Source organism: Panulirus ornatus, chromosome 8, assembly GCF_036320965.1.
Source record: "Panulirus ornatus isolate Po-2019 chromosome 8, ASM3632096v1, whole genome shotgun sequence".
Taxonomy (NCBI): domain Eukaryota; kingdom Metazoa; phylum Arthropoda; class Malacostraca; order Decapoda; family Palinuridae; genus Panulirus; species Panulirus ornatus.
In genome coordinates this window covers 129301-149867 of record NC_092231.1, presented here as the reverse complement: position 1 = coordinate 149867, position 20567 = coordinate 129301, and the positions used below count along the sequence as shown (strand labels likewise).

General features: G+C 40.7%; 1 protein-coding gene across 1 annotated transcript in view; it reads right to left on the bottom strand.

Moving 5' to 3' along the window:
* Nucleotides 1-20567, bottom strand: part of mRpL4 (mitochondrial ribosomal protein L4) — a 61482-nt gene that overhangs the window by 15681 nt on the left and 25234 nt on the right. The window contains exons 6-7 of the mRNA XM_071663879.1: nt 18596-18705; nt 1541-1614 (exon numbers count right to left, since the gene is read on the bottom strand). Coding sequence (XP_071519980.1) covers nt 1541-1614; nt 18596-18705 — 184 coding nt within the window. The remainder of the gene's footprint in view (nt 1-1540; nt 1615-18595; nt 18706-20567) is intronic.

The window sequence follows — 20567 nt, the reverse complement described above, 5'->3', positions numbered from 1 at the left end:
TTCCACATATCACACCTTCCTACATGTTCAGGCCTCAGACCTTCAAAGCATCACTCACTCCATCCTTGCACCTCTTTCTGTTCCCAATTTTCCTTGTTCCTTCTACTTCTGATATGTATATCCTCTTAATCATCATTCTCCATATGTCCACACCATCTCAGTACACCCTCTTCAGCTCTTTCATACATACTTCTCTTACTACCACACCTTTTTCTTTGTCTTTTTCTATTGTCAAACCTCCTCAAACCAAATTTGTACATAAACATTTCCTTTCTAACATATCCACCCTCTCTATATTTCTCTCTATGCCTCACATTTATACATCAGCAATGGACTACTTTACCATCAAACATTCCTATTTTTGCCCTTAAAGAGAAAGACCTCTCTTTCCACACATTCCTCAATGTGCCCAGGACCTATGCCTCCTCACCCACCCCCTATGGCATAATTAGCTCCCATGGTTCCATTCCCTGTCATATCCACTTCAATGTACATAAAACACTCCATTTCCTCCAATTTCTCTCCATTCAACTTTATACTCCAAATAACCAGTCTCGCTTATTGTTAAATCAAATAACCTTGCTTTTAATCACAGTCATTCTAAAGCTTGTAAATTCCAATATCAAAGCATTCCTATGTTTTAAGGACTATGTATTGTTGAATATTGAACTGTGTAGGCCAACAAAGCTGACAGATGTAACACAGAACTCATAATTTCCCACAAAAAACTGATAACTTTCCATGCAATCCTCAGTGAGGATACATCCCTACATCTTGATGATATCTGACATATGAAGTAACTCCTTAATTCTATTTAACACTAACATTAAGATGTTATATTCTGCTTGACTAAAAACAACTAAAACTAATCATATTCTTCATTATGAAGCAATGTACTAAAACTAGCTAAAACCAACCAATTTAAAAGCTTGTTCTGAGTTTACTTAAAGGATGAGTGAGAGAGCTGACAGAAACCAAAGATAATGCAGTTGGAATTACACAGCATGCTTTTCAAGGTGGAATTTTTTTTTTTGAAGTTATGGAAAAAGATTACAATCTAAATGTTTGGCAGAGTGGTAAAGGACATCAATAAGACTTTATTAGACACAATTCCACCAAACACATACAACATAAACTGTGTTGGTTACCATGCTTTCTGCAAACTAATTCATAAGACTGGTATTTTCTTTTCTTAACAGAATAGCTAAAAATCTGGATGAGTCATTTTGGTACATCAACATATATGGGTGTACCTACATCCGTAGCAGACACTTACCTTACTATTGCTAACTACATTTCATCCATGCAGTTTACTGACAATCAATCTAGCTTATGATGATACATATGACCCTAAGAAACCTTCTCTTATCTAACCTATCCTCTGCCACCTTTCATATATGCAATACTTATAAATAATCAATAACTCAGGGTGATGCATATCAACTTATGAAATGTCATTTTACCTAGTCATTCTAAGAAAACACAGGGAGGATCCCATACATGCACCCACATATTTGACATTCCCAATAGTTCTACTTACCATAAACTGGAATGAGATTCATATGCTGTATCGTCTCAGTAGCAATTATTATATTCCGAGGCATTACATCAGTGCTGGGGACGAAATATACATCTAAATGACACAAAAAGTCATTTTTTCTTAACATGAAAAAGTAGGTCAATGGATGTAACTCTACCAATAAAAAAGTAACAGCCTAAATAATGTAAATGTCTATATATATATCTTTTCTTTCTTTTAAACTATTCGCCATTTCCCGCGTTAGCGAGGTAGCATTAGGAACAGAGGACTGGGCCTTTTTTGGAATATCCTCACCTGGCCCCCTGTATTCCTTCTTTTGGAAAATTAAAAAAAAAACGAGAGGGGAGGATTTCCAGCCCCCCGCTCCCTCCCCTTTTAGTCGCCTTCTACGACACGCAGGGAATATTCTTAATCACGCAGGGAGTATTCTTAATCACGTATCCCCAGGGATAACACACACACACACACACACACATACATATATATATTATTATATTTATTATTATACTTTGTCGCTGTCTCCCGCATTTGCGAGGTAGCGCAAGGAAACAGACGAAAGAAATGGCCCAACCCCCCCCATACACATGTATATACATACGTCCACACACGCAAATATACATACCTACACAGCTTTCCATGGCTTACCCCAGACGCTTCACATGCCTTGATTCAATCCACTGACAGCACGTCAACCCCGGTATACCACATCGCTCCAATTCACTCTATTCCTTGCCCTCCTTTCACCCTCCTGCATGTTCAGGCCCCGATCACACAAAATCTTTTTCACTCCATCTTTCCACCTCCAATTTGGTCTCCCTCTTCTCCTTGTTCCCTCCACCTCCGACACATATATCCTCTTGGTCAATCTTTCCTCACTCATCCTCTCCATGTGCCCAAACCACTTCAAAACACCCTCTTCTGCTCTCTCAACCACGCTCTTTTTATTTCCACACATCTCTCTTACCCTTACGTTACTCACTCGATCAAACCACCTCACACCACACATTGTCCTCAAACATCTCATTTCCAGCACATCCATCCTCCTGCGCACAACTCTATCCATAGCCCACGCCTCGCAACCATACAACATTGTTGGAACCACTATTCCTTCATACATACCCATTTTTGCTTTCCGAGATAATGTTCTCGACTTCCACACATTCTTCAAGGCCCCCAGAATTTTCGCCCCCTCCCCCACCCTATGATCCACTTCCGCTTCCATGGTTCCATCCGCTGCCAGATCCACTCCCAGATATCTAAAACACTTCACTTCCTCCAGTTTTTCTCCATTCAGACTCACCTCCCAATTGACTTGACCCTCAACCCTACTGTACCAGTGAATGTAGGTTTGCGGCAGGGGTGTGTGATGTCTCCATGGTTGTTTAATTTGTTTATGGATGGGGTTGTTAGGGAGGTAAATGCAAGAGTTTTGGAAAGAGGGGCAAGTATGAAGTCTGTTGGGGATGAGAGAGCTTGGGAAGTGAGTCAGTTGTTGTTCGCTGATGATACAGCGCTGGTGGCTGATTCATGTGAGAAACTGCAGAAGCTGGTGACTGAGTTTGGTAAAGTGTGTGGAAGAAGAAAGTTAAGAGTAAATGTGAATAAGAGCAAGGTTATTAGGTACATATATATATATATATATATATATATATATATATATATATATATATATATATATATATATATATATATTTTTTGCTTTGTCGCTGTCTCCCGCGTTTGCGAGGTAGCGCAAGAAAACAGACGAAAGAAATGGCCCAATCCACCCCCATACACATGTATATACATACGTCCACACACGCAAATATACATACCTACACAGCTTTCCATGGTTTACCCCAGACGCTTCACATGCCCTGATTCAATCCACTGACAGCACATCAACCCCGGTATACCACATCGATCCAATTCACTCTATTCCTTGCCCTCCTTTCACCCTCCTGCATGTTCAGGCCCCTATCACACAAAATCTTTTTCACTCCCTCTTTCCACGTCCAATTTGGTCTCCCACTTCTCCTCGTTCCCTCCACCTCCGACACATATATCCTCTTGGTCAATCTTTCCTCATTCATTCCCTCCATGTGCCCAAACCATTTCAAAACACCCTCTTCTGCCCTCTCAACCACGCTCTTTTTATTTCCACACATCTCTCTTACCCTTACATTACTTACTCGATCAAACCACCTCACACCACACACTGTCCTCAAACATCTCATTTCCAGCACATCCATCCTCCTGCGCACAACTCTATCCATAGCCCACGCCTCGCAGCCATACAACATTGTTGGAACCACTATTCCTTCAAACATACCCATTTTTGCTTTCCGAGATAATGTTCTCGACTTCCACACATTCTTCAAGGCTCCCAGAATTTTCGCCCCCTCCCCCACCCTATGATTCACTTCCGCTTCCATGGTTCCATCCGCTGCCAGATCCACTCCCAGATATCTAAAACACTTTACTTCCTCCATTTTTCTCCATTCAAACTTACCTCCCAATTGACTTGACCCTCAACCCTACTGTACCTAATAACATTGCTCTTATTCACATTTACTATTAACTTTCTTCTTTCACACACTTTACCAAACTCAGTCACCAGCTTCTGCAGTTTCTCACATGAATCAGCCACCAGCGCTGTATCATCAGCAAACAACAACTGACTCACTTCCCAAGCTCTCTCATCCACAACAGACTTCATACTTGCCCCTCTTTCCAAAACTCTTGCATTCACCTCCCTAACAACCCCATCCATGAACAAATTAAACAACAATGGAGATATCACACACCCCTGCCGCAAACCTACATTCACTGAAAACCAATCACTTTCCTCTCTTCCTACACGTACACATGCCTTACATCCTCAATAAAAACTTTTCACTGCTTCTAACAACCTGCTTCCAACACCATATATTCTTAATACCTTCCACACAGCATCTCTATCAACTCTATCATATGCCTTCTCCAGATCTATAAATGACACATACAAATCCATTTGCTTCTCTAAGTATTTCTCACATACATTCTTCAAAGCAAACACCTGATCCACACATCCTCTACCACTTCTGAAACCACACTGCTCTTCCCAATCTGATGCTCTGTACATGCCTTCACCCTCTCAATCAATACCCTCCCATATAATTTACCAAGAATACTCAACAAACTTATTTTTTTTTTATTATACTTTGTCGCTGTCTCCCGCGTTTGCGAGGTAGCGCAAGGAAACAGACGAAAGAAATGGCCCAACCCCCCCCCCATACACATGTATATACATACGTCCACACACGCAAATATACATACCTACACAGCTTTCCATGGTTTACCCCAGACGCTTCACATGCCCTGCTTCAATCCACTGACAGCACGTCAACCCCGGTATACCACATCGCTCCAATTCACTCTATTCCTTGCCCTCCTTTCACCCTCCTGCATGTTCAGGCCCCGATCACACAAAATCTTTTTCACTCCATCTTTCCACCTCCAATTTGGTCTCCCTCTTCTCCTTGTTCCCTCTACCTCCGACACATATATCCTCTTGGTCAATCTTTCCTCACTCATCCTCTCCATGTGCCCAAACCACTTCAAAACACCCTCTTCTGCTCTCTCAACCACGCTCTTTTTATTTCCACACATCTCTCTTACCCTTACGTTACTCACTCGATCAAACCACCTCACACCACATATTGTCCTCAAACATCTCATTTCCAGCACATCCATCCTCCTGCGCACAACTCTATCCATAGCCCACACCTCGCAACCATACACCATTGTTGGAACCACTATTCCTTCAAACATACCCATTTTTGCTTTCCGAGATAATGTTCTCGACTTCCACACATTCTTCAAGGCCCCCAGGATTTTCGCCCCCTCCCCCACCCTATGATCCACTTCCGCTTCCATGGTTCCATCCGCTGCCAGATCCACTCCCAGATATCTAAAACACTTCACTTCCTCCAGTTTTTCTCCATTCAAACTCACCTCCCAATTGACTCAACAAACTTATACCTCTGTAATTTGAGCACTCACTTTTACCCCCTTTGCCTTTGTACAATGGCACTATACAAGCATTCCGCCAATCCTCAGGCACCTCACCAGGAGTCATACATGCATTAAATAACCTTATCAACCAGTCAACAATACAGTCACCCCCTTTTTTAATAAATTCCACCGCAATACCATCCAAACCCGCTGCCTTGCCAGCTTTCATCTTCCGCAAAGCTTTTCCTACCTCTTCTCTGTTTACCAAATCATTTTCCCTAACCCTCTCACTTTGCACACCACCTTGACCAAAACACCCTATATCTGCCACTCTATCATCAAACACATTCAACAAACCTTCAAAATACTCACTCCATCTCCTTCTCACCATCACCACTACCTTGTTATCACCTCCCCCATCTAGCCCCCTTCATTGAAGTTCCCATTTGCTCCCTTGTTTTACGCACTTTATTTACCTCCTTCCAGAACATCTTTTTAGTCTCCCTAAAATTTAATGATACTCTCTCACCCCAACTCTCATTTGCCCTCTTTTTCACCTCTTGCACCTTTCTCTTGACCTCCTGCCTCTTTCTTTTATAGATCTCCTAGTCATTTGCATTAATTCCCTGCAAAAATTGCCCAAGTGCCTCTCTCTTCTCTTTCACTAATAATCTTACTTCTTCATCCCACCACTCACTACCCTTTCTAATCTGCCCACCTCCCACGCTTCTCATGCCACAAGCATCTTTTGCGCTAGCCATTACTGCTTCCCTAAATACATCCCATTCCTCCCCCACTCTTCAAACATCTCATTTCCAGCACATCCATCCTCCTGCGCACAACTCTATCCATAGCCCACGCCTCGCAACCATACAACATTGTTGGAACCACTATTCCTTCAAACATACCCATTTTTGCTTTCCGAGATAATATTCTCGACTTCCACACATTCTTCAAGGCTCCCAGAATTTTTGCCCCCTCCCCCACCCTATGATCCTCTTCCGCTTCCATGGTTCCATCCGCTGCCAGATCCACTCCCAGATATCTAAAACACTTCACTTCCTCCAGTTTTTCTCCATTCAAACTCACCTCCCAATTGACTTGACCCTCAACCCTACTGTACCTAATAACCTTGCTCTTATTCACATTTACTCTTAACTTTCTTCTTTCACACACTTTACCAAACTCAGTCACCAGCTTCTGCAGTTTCTCACATGAATCAGCCACCAGCGCTGTATCATCAGCGAACAGCAACTGACTCACTTCCCAAGCTCTCTCATCCCCAACAGACTTCATACTTGCCCCTCTTTCCAAAACTCTTGCATTCACCTCCCTAACAACCCCATCCATAAACAAATTAAACAACCATGGAGACATCACACACCCCTGCCGCAAACCTACATTCACTGAGAACCAATCACTTTCCTCTCTTCCTACACGTACACATGCCTTACATCCTCGATAAAAACTTTTCACTGCTTCTAACAACTTTCCTCCCACACCATATATTCTTAATACCTTCCACAGAGCATCTCTATCAACTCTATCATATGCCTTCTCCAGATCTATAAATGCTACATACAAATCCATTTGTTTTTCTAAGTATTTCTCACATACATTCTTCAAAGCAAACACCTGATCCACACATCCTCTACCACTTCTGAAACCACACTGCTCTTCCCCAATCTGATGCTCTGTACATGCCTTCACCCTCTCAATCAATACCCTCCCATATAATTTACCAGGAATACTCAACAAACTTATACCTCTGTAATTTGAGCACTCACTCTTATCCCCTTTGCCTTTGTACAATGGCACTATGCACGCATTCCGCCAATCCTCAGGCACCTCACCATGAGTCATACATACATTAAATAACCTTACCAACCAGTCAGCAATACAGTCACCCCCTTTTTTAATAAATTCCACTGCAATACCATCGAAACCCGCTGCCTTGCCGGCTTTCATCTTCCGCAAAGCTTTTAGTACCTGTTTACCAAATCATTTTCCCTAACCCTCTCACTTTGCACACCACCTCGACCAAAACACCCTATATCTGCCACTCTATCATCAAACACATTCAACAAACCTTCAAAATACTCACTCCATCTCCTTCTCACATCACCACTACTTGTTATCACCTCCCCATTTGCGCCCTTCACTGAAGTTCCCATTTGCTCCCTTGTCTTACGCACTTTATTTACCTCCTTCCAGAACATCTTTTTATTCTCTTTTTATGTCTATGTATATATATGAATACGTTGAAATGTAAAGGTATGTATATGTGAGTGTGTGTGTGGACATGTATGTATATACATGTGTATGTGGGTGGGTTGGGCCATTCTTTCATCTGTTTCCTTGCAATACCTCGCTAACACGGTAGACAGCGACAAAGTATAATAAATATAAATAATAAATAGTATGTGTGTATGTATGTATGTGTATTTTTTTCATACATATTCACCATTTCCCACATTTGTGAGGTACGGTTGAGAGCAGATGAGTGAGCCTTAGAGGTAAATATCCTCACTTAGCCCCACTCTTTGTTCCTTTTTTTGGAATAATAAAAAATGGGAAGGAAGGATTTCCAGCCCCCTGCTTCCTCCCCCTTTGGTCGCCATCTACGTGAGTCAGTTGTTGTTCACTAATGATACAGCACTAGTGGGTGATTCAAGTGAGAAACTGCAGAAGTTGGTGACTGAGTTTGGAAAAGTGTGTGAAAGTTGAGAGTAAATGTGAAGAAGAGCAAGGTTATTAGGTTCAGTAGGGTTGAGGGACAAGTTAATTGGGACGCAAGTCTGAATGGAGAAAAATTGGAGGAGGCCAAGTGTTTTAGATATCTGGGAGTAGATTTAGCAATGAATGGAACCATGGAAGCAGAAGTGAGTCAGGGTGGGGGAAGGGGTGAAAGTTCTGGGACCAATGAAGACTGTGTGGAAAGAGAACATTATTTCAGAGAGCAAAAATGGGTATGTTTGAAGGAACAGTAGTTCCAACAATAAGATATGGTAGTGAGGCATGGACTATAGATAGAGTTGTAAGGAGGAAGGTGGATGTGTTAGATATGAAATGTATGAGGACAATATGTGGTGAGAGGTGGTTTGGTCGAGGAAGCAATGGAAGGGTAAGAGAGATGTGTGGTAATAAAAAGAGTGTGGTTGAGAGAGCAGAAGAGAGTGTGTTGAAAAGGTGTGGACATATGGAAAAAATGAGTGAGGAAAGGCTGAAAGAGAATATATGTATCAGAGGTGGAGGGAACAAGAAGTAGACAAAATTGGAGGTGGAAGGTTGGAGTGAAAAAGATTTTGAGTGATTGGGGCCTGAACACACTGGAGGGTGATAGGCATGCAAGGAATAGAATGAAATGGAATAATGTGGTACACCTGGGTCGACGTGCTGTTAATGGACTGAACTAGGGCATGTGAAATACCTGGGGTAAACCATGGAAAGGTCTGTGGGGCCTGGATGTGGATAGGGATCTGTGGTTTCGGTGCATTATACAAGACAGCTAGAAACTGAGTATGAATGAATGAGGCCTTTTTGTCTGTTTTCCTGGCATAACCTTGCTGAAGCAAGGGGCAGTGGTGCTGTTTCCTATGGGTCGGGGTGGCAATGGGAAACGACTGAAGGCAAGCAATTATATGTATATGTGTATGTCTGTGTATATATATGTTATATTTATTTATATAAATATAACATATATATACACAGACATACACATATACATATAATTGCTTGCCTTCAGTCGTTTCCCATTGCCACCCCGACCCATAGGAAACAGCACCACTGCTGTATATGCATGTATATGTGTACATGTTGATATGTATATGTACATGTATGGGTGTTTCTGTGTATGTATATATATATATATATATATATATATATATATATATATATATATATATATATATATATATATATGAGTATATGAGTGGATGGGTAGTTCATCTGTTTCCTGGCACCACCTCGCTGACATGAGAAACGGCGATCAAGTATAATAAATAAAATAAATGTTTATTTTTCATTTGTTATATTTGATTGCTGTTTCCCCCATCACTAGCCCCTATTTCATACCCAACTATAATCTCCACTCACAATTCCAGTTCAAAGGTGGTATTTGCACTTATTCCAACATCAACCCACCTGCTGTATGTCTCATGGACCTTGAGACCCCAAACTTTTACATTATTTGGCTCAAGGTCTGTCTCCCATCCACCAGACTTTTCCCATTTCACTTACTGCTCTTCTAATACTATAAATTTCATGTCTTTCTTTGACTACCTAAACTCCTGCCATGACCTGACATCCTCTTACCCACAAGCCGAGATCCTCTACCTCTGGATTTTCAACGTTCACCATGGGGAATGGTTGAATTCTTCCCATGTGGATGGTGGAGGGATTGAAGCCATCATGTTCTCTATTTTCAATGAATTAAAGCAAATCATCTCCCACCCTACCCATATTCCTGACAGTAGTGACCACTCTCCTATCATTCTGGATTTATTTTTCCTCATTGTAAGTACAAAATCTTGACCCAATTAGTTCATCTAATCACACCCTCATAAATGTATCTATTCTAATGGCACTTACTCTCTCCAGCAGCCCCTTCTAAGCATAATACTGGCACCTTAACAAAGCTGACTGGAATAACTTATTTAACTTCTTTCTGGCTTTCCTTGGGTATATCATCGTCTCTTTATGTGGTGATGCTTCTGTCTTTGCTAAATGCATAGCTGAGGTTATCATTGAAGGAATGGAAGTATCTATCCCCTTATCCTCCAAGACCACCTCTCCATCCAACCCATGGTTCAATCGTTTCTATTCAGAGGCCATTCAGGTAGGGGATCAGGCATATCGGGCTTGGAAAAACTATTCTTCCTCTGGTTCCCATTCAGCTTTTATCACAGCCCATAATCACTGCAAGCACATTATCCATGAGGCCCAGTTTTCCTTTATTCAAAGGAAGTGCAATAACTTCTCCATATCATCCACTGATAAGTCTTTCTGGTCTTCAGCAAAGGGCATCTCTAGCAACTTCTGTTGCTCTACTTTTCCTTCACGTTTTTGGTCTGACAGCACTATAACTGTTTCTGCTGTAGACAAAGCAACTCCTTTTGGTTCCAATTTCTTCTCTAACTCCATCTTGGATGACTCTAACATTCCTTCATATCCTGATGCTCCTTATGCTAATTCTATGCCCCTCCCCATTATCTCTTCTTGGACTGTCTGAAAGGTGCTCCTCATGCTGGACACAAGCAAAGCTTGTGGCCCTGGTGGTATCCATTCCCATTACTGAAGGAGTGTGCCTCTGAACTTGCACTGGTGCTTGCTTGTCTATTCCGCTTCTGTTCAAAAGCCAAAACATTTCCTTCTCCATAAAAGAATGCATTAATACATCCCACCCCTAAGGAGTGTGAGTGTTCTGACCCCTCTAACTATTGTTCCATTGCTTTGACATCTACGATTTCTAAAGTCTTTGAATCCCTCCACAATTCCTATATCCTTCAACACCTCGAAAGTCACAGTCTTCTCTCTTCACCAATTTAGTTTCTGTAAGGCGAGATCCACTGGTGATATTCTTTCCTATCTTACTAATGTCTGGTGATCATCTATGAAAGATTTTGGAGAGTCACGTGTAGTTGCCCTTGACATATCCAAAGGTGTGGTATCAGGGTCTCATCTCTAACCTCCCCTCTTTTGGCTTCCCCCCCTCACTTTGCTCCTTCATGTCTAGCTTCCCCTCCAGTTGACCTATCTCTGTGGTTGTTAGTTGATCAGCCTCCCTCCTTTTCTCCATCAACAGCAGTGTCCCTTAAAGTTCTGTCCTGTCCCTTACACTTTTTCTCCTCTTTTCAACAATTTCCTTTCCTCCACAAATAATCAAATGCACTCATATGCTGAAAATTGAACACTGCATTCATCTAAATCCTTCAATTCTGCTCCTTCTTCTCTCACTCCATCTGTATCTCGTCTTGACACAGCTTCCTCAATATATTCAGTCTTAGCCAGGATATTTCAGAGGGGAAGATGAAATCTATTTAAGTTTAATGCCTCCAAAATCCAGTTTCAACCCATTTCTCTATCAAAAACTCCTCACAACTATCATCTCTCCTTTGATGGTTCTGTAATTCCACCTTTTGACTCTATGAACATAACTGGTGTTACTGTAGCATCAACTTTTTCTTAGAAACCCCACATCATGGGAATAGCTAAGTCTGCCTCCAAAGATCTGGGTGTCCTGTTTAGATGTCAAAACAAAGGATTGATTCATCTTTGTATGGGGTACTGCTCTCAGATTTGGTGTGGTTCTAGCTCTGCATCCTTACTTGACAGAGTTGAGTCGAACGCGGTCCAACTTTTAAACTGTCCCAGGCTAACTCCCAGACAAGGTTCACTGGCCCTACACCATAATGTTGGTTCACTTTCCCTCTTCTACAGATATTACATTGGATTTTGCTCCTGAGAGCTGGCTGCTTGTGGTAGATCATGCAATACCCGGCAAGGTGCTGCATCACATGATTATTGTGAGGCCATTGGCAACTCAAGGGTAGGCCGTTTTGATAATTGCTTCTTTCCCTATTCATTGAAGCTCTGGAACACTCTACCTGCCCATGTCTATCCCAATAACTATGCGATGACACTTTTTAAAAGACAGGTTTTTCACTTCCCCTAAAATTTGTAAATACTTTCCCTTGTCTTTTCTTTTTCCCTTTCATTATTCTCTCAATATTTCAATAAAGGTTCGGCCTTGATGTGGACTTTTGTCAGCATCTGAAGCCTTCAATATAAAAAAAAATAAGTTAAGGGTTTGAGTTTGAATGGAGAAAACCTGGAGAAAGTGAAGTGTCTTAGATAACTCAGAGTGGGTAAGGCAGCAAATGAAACAATGGAAGCTGTAGTGAGTTATAAGGTGGGTGAGGAGGTAAATGAAAAATGTGTGAAAAAAGAGACTGATATCTGCTTAATCTGGTGTGTGTGTCTTTTAACCTCCTTACAGCCAATGAAGCCAGGTGCCCTTCATTGGGTTTAAATCTAACCCATGGTGTTCGTACATTTGTCTGTCCATTGATGTGTTTGCTACACCGTCAGAGCCATACAAGATTAAAGGCCATGCTACCTGTACAAGATGAGGTTCAGTACACATAAAGTCACCAGAATTCTGGCGTGTGAATCTTTTCAACATACATGTGGCCAAGATAGCCTGCTGACACAGTGCTCAGGGTTGAAATTCAATCCATCATATATTTACATTTTTCATCATCAACACCTCTATCATCACAACCTAAATCAGAATTTCAGTGATGGAGAGATGGATTATCTTCAGCCACAGCAGAGCCATACGATATCCTCTGCCTTCCACTTCACACCTCCCTTCCACCCACTGCATCTCATTGACATGCTGCCTCTGTCACTCACTCTGCTACAATCATCACTATTCATTGAACAGCTGTCATTCTTAATACAATATTGTCCATGGTTTATTTGTTATTCATTATTTAGGGAAGATATGGTACTGTAATAAGCTGTGATCATTTATAATGTAACCTCCATACAATACTGTATACATCTCAAAGACAATACTGTATACATCTTATAGGCAAAAAAATATCTCATTGGGAATGCATCTCTATATATGCAATGGTATAATGACCCCACAGAGAGCTGCTTCACTTAGCACTCCATTTTCCAGGAACATATCCTGAGCACTTATCATGGTTATACTGTATCTTGGTCTTGATGTGGACTTTTGCCCATGACTAGAGAATCGATGCAAAAAAAAAAAAAAGAAACTTTCTTGATCTACTCGTTTACAACAGACATAAGCAGCTGTAGCAATTTAACAATTCACAGAGAATTGCCACGTTGGTGACCAAAGGCATCAAGGCTGTCACTTTTTTTTTTTTTTCAAATATACATCAATTTTGCATGTGAACAAGTGAGCTTTATCAATGCTTCAATGTGCTTTTGAAGTTTTACTGAAAACAATAATTTTCTTACCTATATTTACATAAATTTTTTGTAAGCTTACCCTATGTAATGAACTGTGGCAACAAATCAAGAAATACAATATATACATATACAATTTAACATTTATCATATGCCTGAGACGCAAGGTCCTGTACTGGGCAAATTTTGGGTTGCACCAAATAGGGCTGGGAACCACTGTGCTAAGCAGTTCCCAAAGAAAGCAGGTTTCTCTTATTTCCCATACTCACTGGTCGATAGATGTCTAGAAGAAATAGGTTCAGCAAACTACCATGGGCTCTTTGAAAGATCATTTTTCAATATAGTTTACCAGCCAGGTTATCTATATATCATATTCACTTGGCCGTTTACCAGCATCAACACACACTACCTCCATAAACTAAAATAATCCATGCAGTATAGCTGAGGTTTAGTCAATGGTTTTGCACACAATTACCTTGCAATAATGGACAGGATGTACAACAAATAGCGCCCTAATTCAAAATACTTATCCACCATTTATTTTTCAAACAAAATGAATGATTTTTTTTTTTTCTAATCATTTGTTATCTACTGAGGTTTTCATTCACATATACACATCACACATCCATAGATGTTCCTGCATTATCAACAGATTTTCTTAGATAAACAGATATGTTTGCTACTGCTGTGCAAGAAATGTGCTCTAAGTGTAAACAATTCTTGTATTTTACACAAGAAGGGGCATCTCATTTTTTCAATGATGTGAGGGAATTTTTGCGGGCATCAATGGCCTACTCACAGTCAAGACCTCTTTCTTTGGGGTTAGGTTTAGGAAAAGTATATGAAAAAAGAACAAACTGTATTCTCATCAGTGTCCCCGGATATCAGAATGAACTCAGCATAGGCGAACATATCTGTCTGTCTATGAACATGTGTTAAAATAAAAAAGTCTGTAATATGGTTGTGTGATGTATGCGAATACAATCCTCATTAAATTCTTAACAATTTAAAGTTTAATCATAATCAGTTGAAAAATAAGGCACTACTAAGACAGAGTTACTTCTCATATACCCCTTTTCAATATAACATTCAATATACCTAAAATTCACTGCAAGTAATTTACATTATATTTAAATATCCCTGGGGATAGGGAAGAAAGAATACTCCCCACGTACTCCCTGCGTGTCGTAGAAGGTGACTAAAATCCCCGGGGAGGGAGCGGGAGGCTGGAAATCCTCCCCTCTTGTTTTTTTTTAATTTTCCAAAAGAAGGAACAGAGAAGGGGGCCAGGTGAGGATATTCCCTCAGAGGCCCAGTCCTCTGTTCTTAACGCTACCTTGCTAATGCGGGAAATGGCGAATAGTTTGAAAGAAAGAAAAGATTTAAATAATATGAATTAGTTTAAGGTTTTACAAATCAAACATGGTTAATGAAATATCTTACAGTAAAACTTAAAAAATAGTGAAATTGGAGAAAAATGTAGCTTAGACATTGAAGCTTATTGATACAGTGGTTAAATTGATGAGAACTGCTCTTGACGTTTGTGTAAATAAATTATACATTTCCTTTTGCCATAGCCAGAGGTTGAACCATTATGTGACATTCATTTTTTTCATTCATTTCAAACTAGAAGTTTCAGTTTTCTAAATTGTTTCTTACATTTTTCATATGTATATATATGTATGTGTGTGTATGTGTATATGTGCGTATGTATGTGTATGTGTGTGTATGTGTATATGTATATATATATGTATATTATCCCTGGGGATAGGGGTGAAAGAATACTTCCCACGTATTCCTCGCGTGTCGTAGAAAGCGACTAGAGGGGACGGGAGCGGGGGCCAGAAATCCTCCCCTCCTTGTATTAATTTTCTAAAATGGGAAACAGAAGAAGGAGTCACGCGGGGAGTGCTCATCCTCCTCGAAGGCTCAGATTGGGGTGCCTAAATGTGTGTGGATGTAACCAAGATGTGAAAAGGGGAGAGATAGGTAGTATGTTTGAGGAAAGGAACCTGGATGTTTTGGCTCTGAGTGAAACGAAGCTCAAGGGTAAAGGGGAAGAGTGGTTTGGGAATGTCTGGGGAGTGAAGTCAGGGGTTAGTGAGAGGAGAAGAGCAAGGGAAGGAGTAGCAATACTCCTGAAACAGGAGTTGTGGGAGTATGTGATAGAATGTAAGAAAGTAAATTCTCGATTAATATGGGTAAAACTGAAAGTTGATGGAGAGAGGTGGGTGATTATTGGTGCATATGCACCTGGGCATGAGAAGAAAGAGCATGAGAGGCAAGTGTTTTGGGAGCAGCTGAATGAGTGTGTTAGTGGTTTTGATGCACGAGACCGGGTTATAGTGATGGGTGATTTGAATGCAAAGGTGAGTAATGTGGCAGTTGAGGGAATAATTGGTATACATGGGGTGTTCAGTGTTGTAAATGGAAATGGTGAAGAGCTTGTAGATTTATGTGCTGAAAAAGGACTGATGATTGGGAATATCTGGTTTAAAAAGCGAGATATACATAAGTATACTTATGTAAGTAGGAGAGATGGCCAGAGAGCGTTATTGGATTACGTGTTAATTGACAGGCGTGCGAAAGAGAGACTTTTGGATGTTAATGTGCTGAGAGGTGCAACTGGAGGGATGTCTGATCATTATCTTGTGGAGGCTAAGGTGAAGATTTGTATGGGTTTTCAGAAAAGAAGAGTGAATGTTGGGGTGAAGAGGGTGGTGAGAGTAAGTGAGCTTGGGAAGGAGACCTGTGTGAGGAAGTACCAGGAGAGACTGAGTACAGAATGGAAAAAGGTGAGAACAATGGAAGTAAGGGGAGTGGGGGAGGAATGGGATGTATTTAGGGAATCAGTGATGGATTGTGCAAAAGATGCTTGTGGCATGAGAAGAGTGGGAGGTGGGTTGGTTAGAAAGGGTAGTGAGTGGTGGGATGAAGAAGTAAGAGTATTAGTGAAAGAGAAGAGAGAGGCATTTGGACGATTTTTGCAGGGAAAAAATGCAATTGAGTGGGAGATGTATAAAAGAAAGAGACAGGAGGTCAAGAGAAAGGTGCAAGAGGTGAAAAAAAGGGCAAATGAGAGTTGGGGTGAGAGAGTATCATTAAATTTTAGGGAGAATAAAAAGATGTTCTGGAAGGAGGTAAATAAAGTGCGTAAGACAAGGGAGCAAATGGGAACTTCAGTGAAGGGCGCAAATGGGGAGGTGAGAACAAGTAGTGGTGATGTGAGAAGGAGATGGAGTGAGTATTTTGAAGGTTTGTTGAATGTGTTTGATGATAGAGTGGCAGATATAGGGTGTTTTGGTCGAGGTGGTGTGCAAAGTGAGAGGGTTAGGGAAAATGATTTGGTAAAAAGAGAAGAGGTAGTGAAAGCTTTGCGGAAGATGAAAGCCGGCAAGGCAGCAGGTTTGGATGGTATTGCAGTGGAATTTATCAAAAAAGGGGGTGACTGTATTGTTGACTGGTTGGTAAGGTTATTTAATGTATGTATGACTCATGGTGAGGTGCCTGAGGATTGGCGGAATGCGTGCATAGTGCCATTGTACAAAGGCAAAGGGGATAAGAGTGAGTGCTCAAATTACAGAGGTATAAGTTTGTTGAGTATTCCTGGTAAATTATATGGGAGGGTATTGATTGAGAGGGTGAAGGCATGTACAGAGCATCAGATTGGGAAGAGCAGTGTGGTTTCAGAAGTGGTAGAGGATGTGTAGATCAGGTGTTTGCTTTGAAGAATGTATGTGAGAAATACTTAGAAAAGCAAATGGATTTGTATGTAGCATTTATGGATCTGGAGAAGGCATATGATAGAGTTGATAGAGATGCTCTGTGGAAGGTATTAAGAATATATGGTGTGGGAGGAAAGTTGTTAGAAGCAGTGAAAAGTTTTTATTGAGGATGTAAGGCATGTGTACGTGTAGGAAGAGAGGAAAGTGATTGGTTCTCAGTGAATGTAGGTTTGCGGCAGGGGTGTGTGATGTCTCCATGGTTGTTTAATTTGTTTATGGATGGGGTTGTTAGGGAGGTAAATGCAAGAGTTTTGGAAAGAGGGGCAAGTATGAAGTCAGTTGGGGATGAGAGAGCTTGGGAAGTGAGTCAGTTGTTGTTCGCTGATGATACAGTGCTGGTGGCTGATTCATGTGAGAAACTGCAGAAGCTGGTGACTGAGTTTGGTAAAGTGTGTGGAAGAAGAAAGTTAAGAGTAAATGTGAATAAGAGCAAGGTTATTAGGTACAGTAGGGTTGAGGGTCAAGTCAATTGGGAGGTGAGTTTGAATGGAGAAAAACTGGAGGAAGTGAAGTGTTTTAGATATCTGGGAGTGGATCTGGCAGCGGATGGAACCATGGAAGCGGAAGTGGATCATAGGGTGGGGGAGGGGGCGAAAATTCTGGGGGCCTTGAAGAATGTGTGGAAGTCGAGAACATTATCTCGGAAAGCAAAAATGGGTATGTTTGAAGGAATAGTGGTTCCAACAATGTTGTATGGTTGCGAGGCGTGGGCTATGGATAGAGTTGTGCGCAGGAGGATGGATGTGCTGGAAATGAGATGTTTGAGGACAATGTGTGGTGTGAGGTGGTTTGATCGAGTGAGTAACGTAAGGGTAAGAGAGATGTGTGGAAATAAAAAGAGCGTGGTTGAGAGAGCAGAAGAGGGTGTTTTGAAGTGGTTTGGGCACATGGAGAGAATGAGTGAGGAAAGATTGACCAAGAGGATATATGTGTCGGAGGTGGAGGGAACGAGGAGAAGAGGGAGACTAAATTGGAGGTGGAAAGATGGAGTGAAAAAGATTTTGTGTGATCGGGGCCTGAACATGCAGGAGGGTGAAAGGAGGGCAAGGAATAGAGTGAATTGGAGCGATGTGGTATACCGGGGTTGACGTGCTGTCGGTGGATTGAATCAGGGCATGTGAAGCGTCTGGGGTAAACCATGGAAAGCTGTGTAGGTATGTATATTTGCGTGTGTGGACGTATGTATATACATGTGTATGGGGGGGGGGTCATTTCTTTCGTCTGTTTCCTTGCGCTACCTCGCAAACGCGGGAGACAGCGACAAAGTATAATAAAAAAATAAAAATAATAAAAACTTAAAAGTAGCTTACTGGAAATATTTATCAATTATTACGACTTAAATGCATACTCATCCACAAATAAAACTGATGGCCCCCAGCAGCGATTTTCACACAGTTTCTCTATATAACCAGCTTCATCAGATGGCATATCCAGGCTGTCTACAAACTTGATATCATCCTGTGGATAATTATGTTTGTACAGTATATCACACAAGCATTTTTTGTGACTCACCTATTAAATCAATTTCATGCTATTTTAGAAACATTCCCATACTTTTAGCTTAAAGCCCTTACAGCATCTTTTATCCTCCCTTCCATTTACGTATACTTTCACTGTATCTTTCTTTCATCTATTTATGTTCCCTATCAACTATGACTTCTATTTCACATCTATAATTTTAGTCAATCTTTGTATAGCATATTCATTCTTTTCACAAGGTATTACTAAAAGCCAAATCATTTTCACTTGAAGTGATGGATTCCTACCTGAATATATTTGCAGATGATGTAAAGTCATGAGGAAAGTGAAAGGTGGGAAGGATCACATCAACTTACAAGAGGACCTAAACAGACTCTAAAGTTGGTGTGGTACATGGCTGATGAAATTCAAAACCAGGCAAATATAGAGCACTGAGTATGGGACAGTGAAAGAAGGTCTCAATATGATTATCATATATAAGGATGTAAGCTTTAGGTTTCTGCATGTGAGCAGGACTTGGGACTCAACACTGCCCTAATCTGTACCCAGAGTTTCGTGTTCAGAGAATAGTTAAGGAGGTAAGCTATCCATTGCAAATATTAGAATAGCTTTCAAGTACAAGGATAAGAAATTAGTTGCAAGCTACTCATATCCTACTTTAGGCTAAAGCTAGAATATACTTCTCAAGACTTGACACTGCACCTATGAAAGCACAAAGAGTTAATAAAGAAGATTCAGAGGATGGCAACAAATATGATGCCAGAATTTATACATTTGAGTTCTAAAGGGTTTAAATTTGCTCAATGTGAAAGTGAGATGAGTGAGGGGTGACTTGATCATTATCTTCACATTTTTAAGGCAGACATGATGTAAACTGAGAGTAGATCTTCGAGATGTTGGGATAGAGTAATCGGAGGACAAAACATGAAATTATTCAAGAAATTTTCAAGAAAAGAATCAAAGTACTTTTACAGCAAAAGAGTGGTGGATGAGTGGAACAATTTGAATGAGGACATGCTTAATGCAGAGAGCATACATAAATTCAAGAAGCTGAGTGATAGGTAGAAAGTTCAAGAAATAAGTCCCCATTAGTGTACAACCCCCTTCCTATACAGTTTGATTATGTAATTACCAACAGTCAAGTCTAACTACAGTTAACACAGAAGGTTGAGTCTATCCACAGAACTAAGGTTTGAATCTCCCTAAGCATCAGTGGTTTTAAGTCAACATAATCAGTGCATCATGTATACACAAGTAAATCTACATTCTAACTTGTCAGCCTAGGTACGGTGGGTAACTCATCCAGCAGGGCCACCTGCAGAGAATATCATTACAAGTGGAATGATAAGCACAGTATTGTGAACCAAACCTGTGAACAGTGATTTTTGAGCAGTGAAATTATCCTATGCAATCCTTAAACAGCATAATTATCAACACAGTCTAGTCTTTTACAAGCTACAGAAACAGCTATTCAAACATTTTATAAGCATTCCTGGAGGCAGCACAGCTCTCAAGTGTTTGTTTAAGAACTTATTTCTCTTTTCAGTGTGTGTGTGTGTGTGTGCGTGTGTGTGTGTGTGTGTGTGTGTGTGTGCGTGTACACATGCATGGATGGGAGTGTTTAAATGTCTGTCAGCCTTTAGCAGTTAAAGCAATAGTTTCTCTAGACTATTCAATGCCACGTTGTGCAATGTGTATATAGCATATATATAGTTTAAATAGTAGCCTGAATATAAAGTTTCTGAAGAGTTGTATCAAATGAAGTTGCACAATCAGAGGATGCTATCCTAAGATATCCATGGTGATTCTAAGGAGCTCTATTCATTCTGCTATTAATTCTA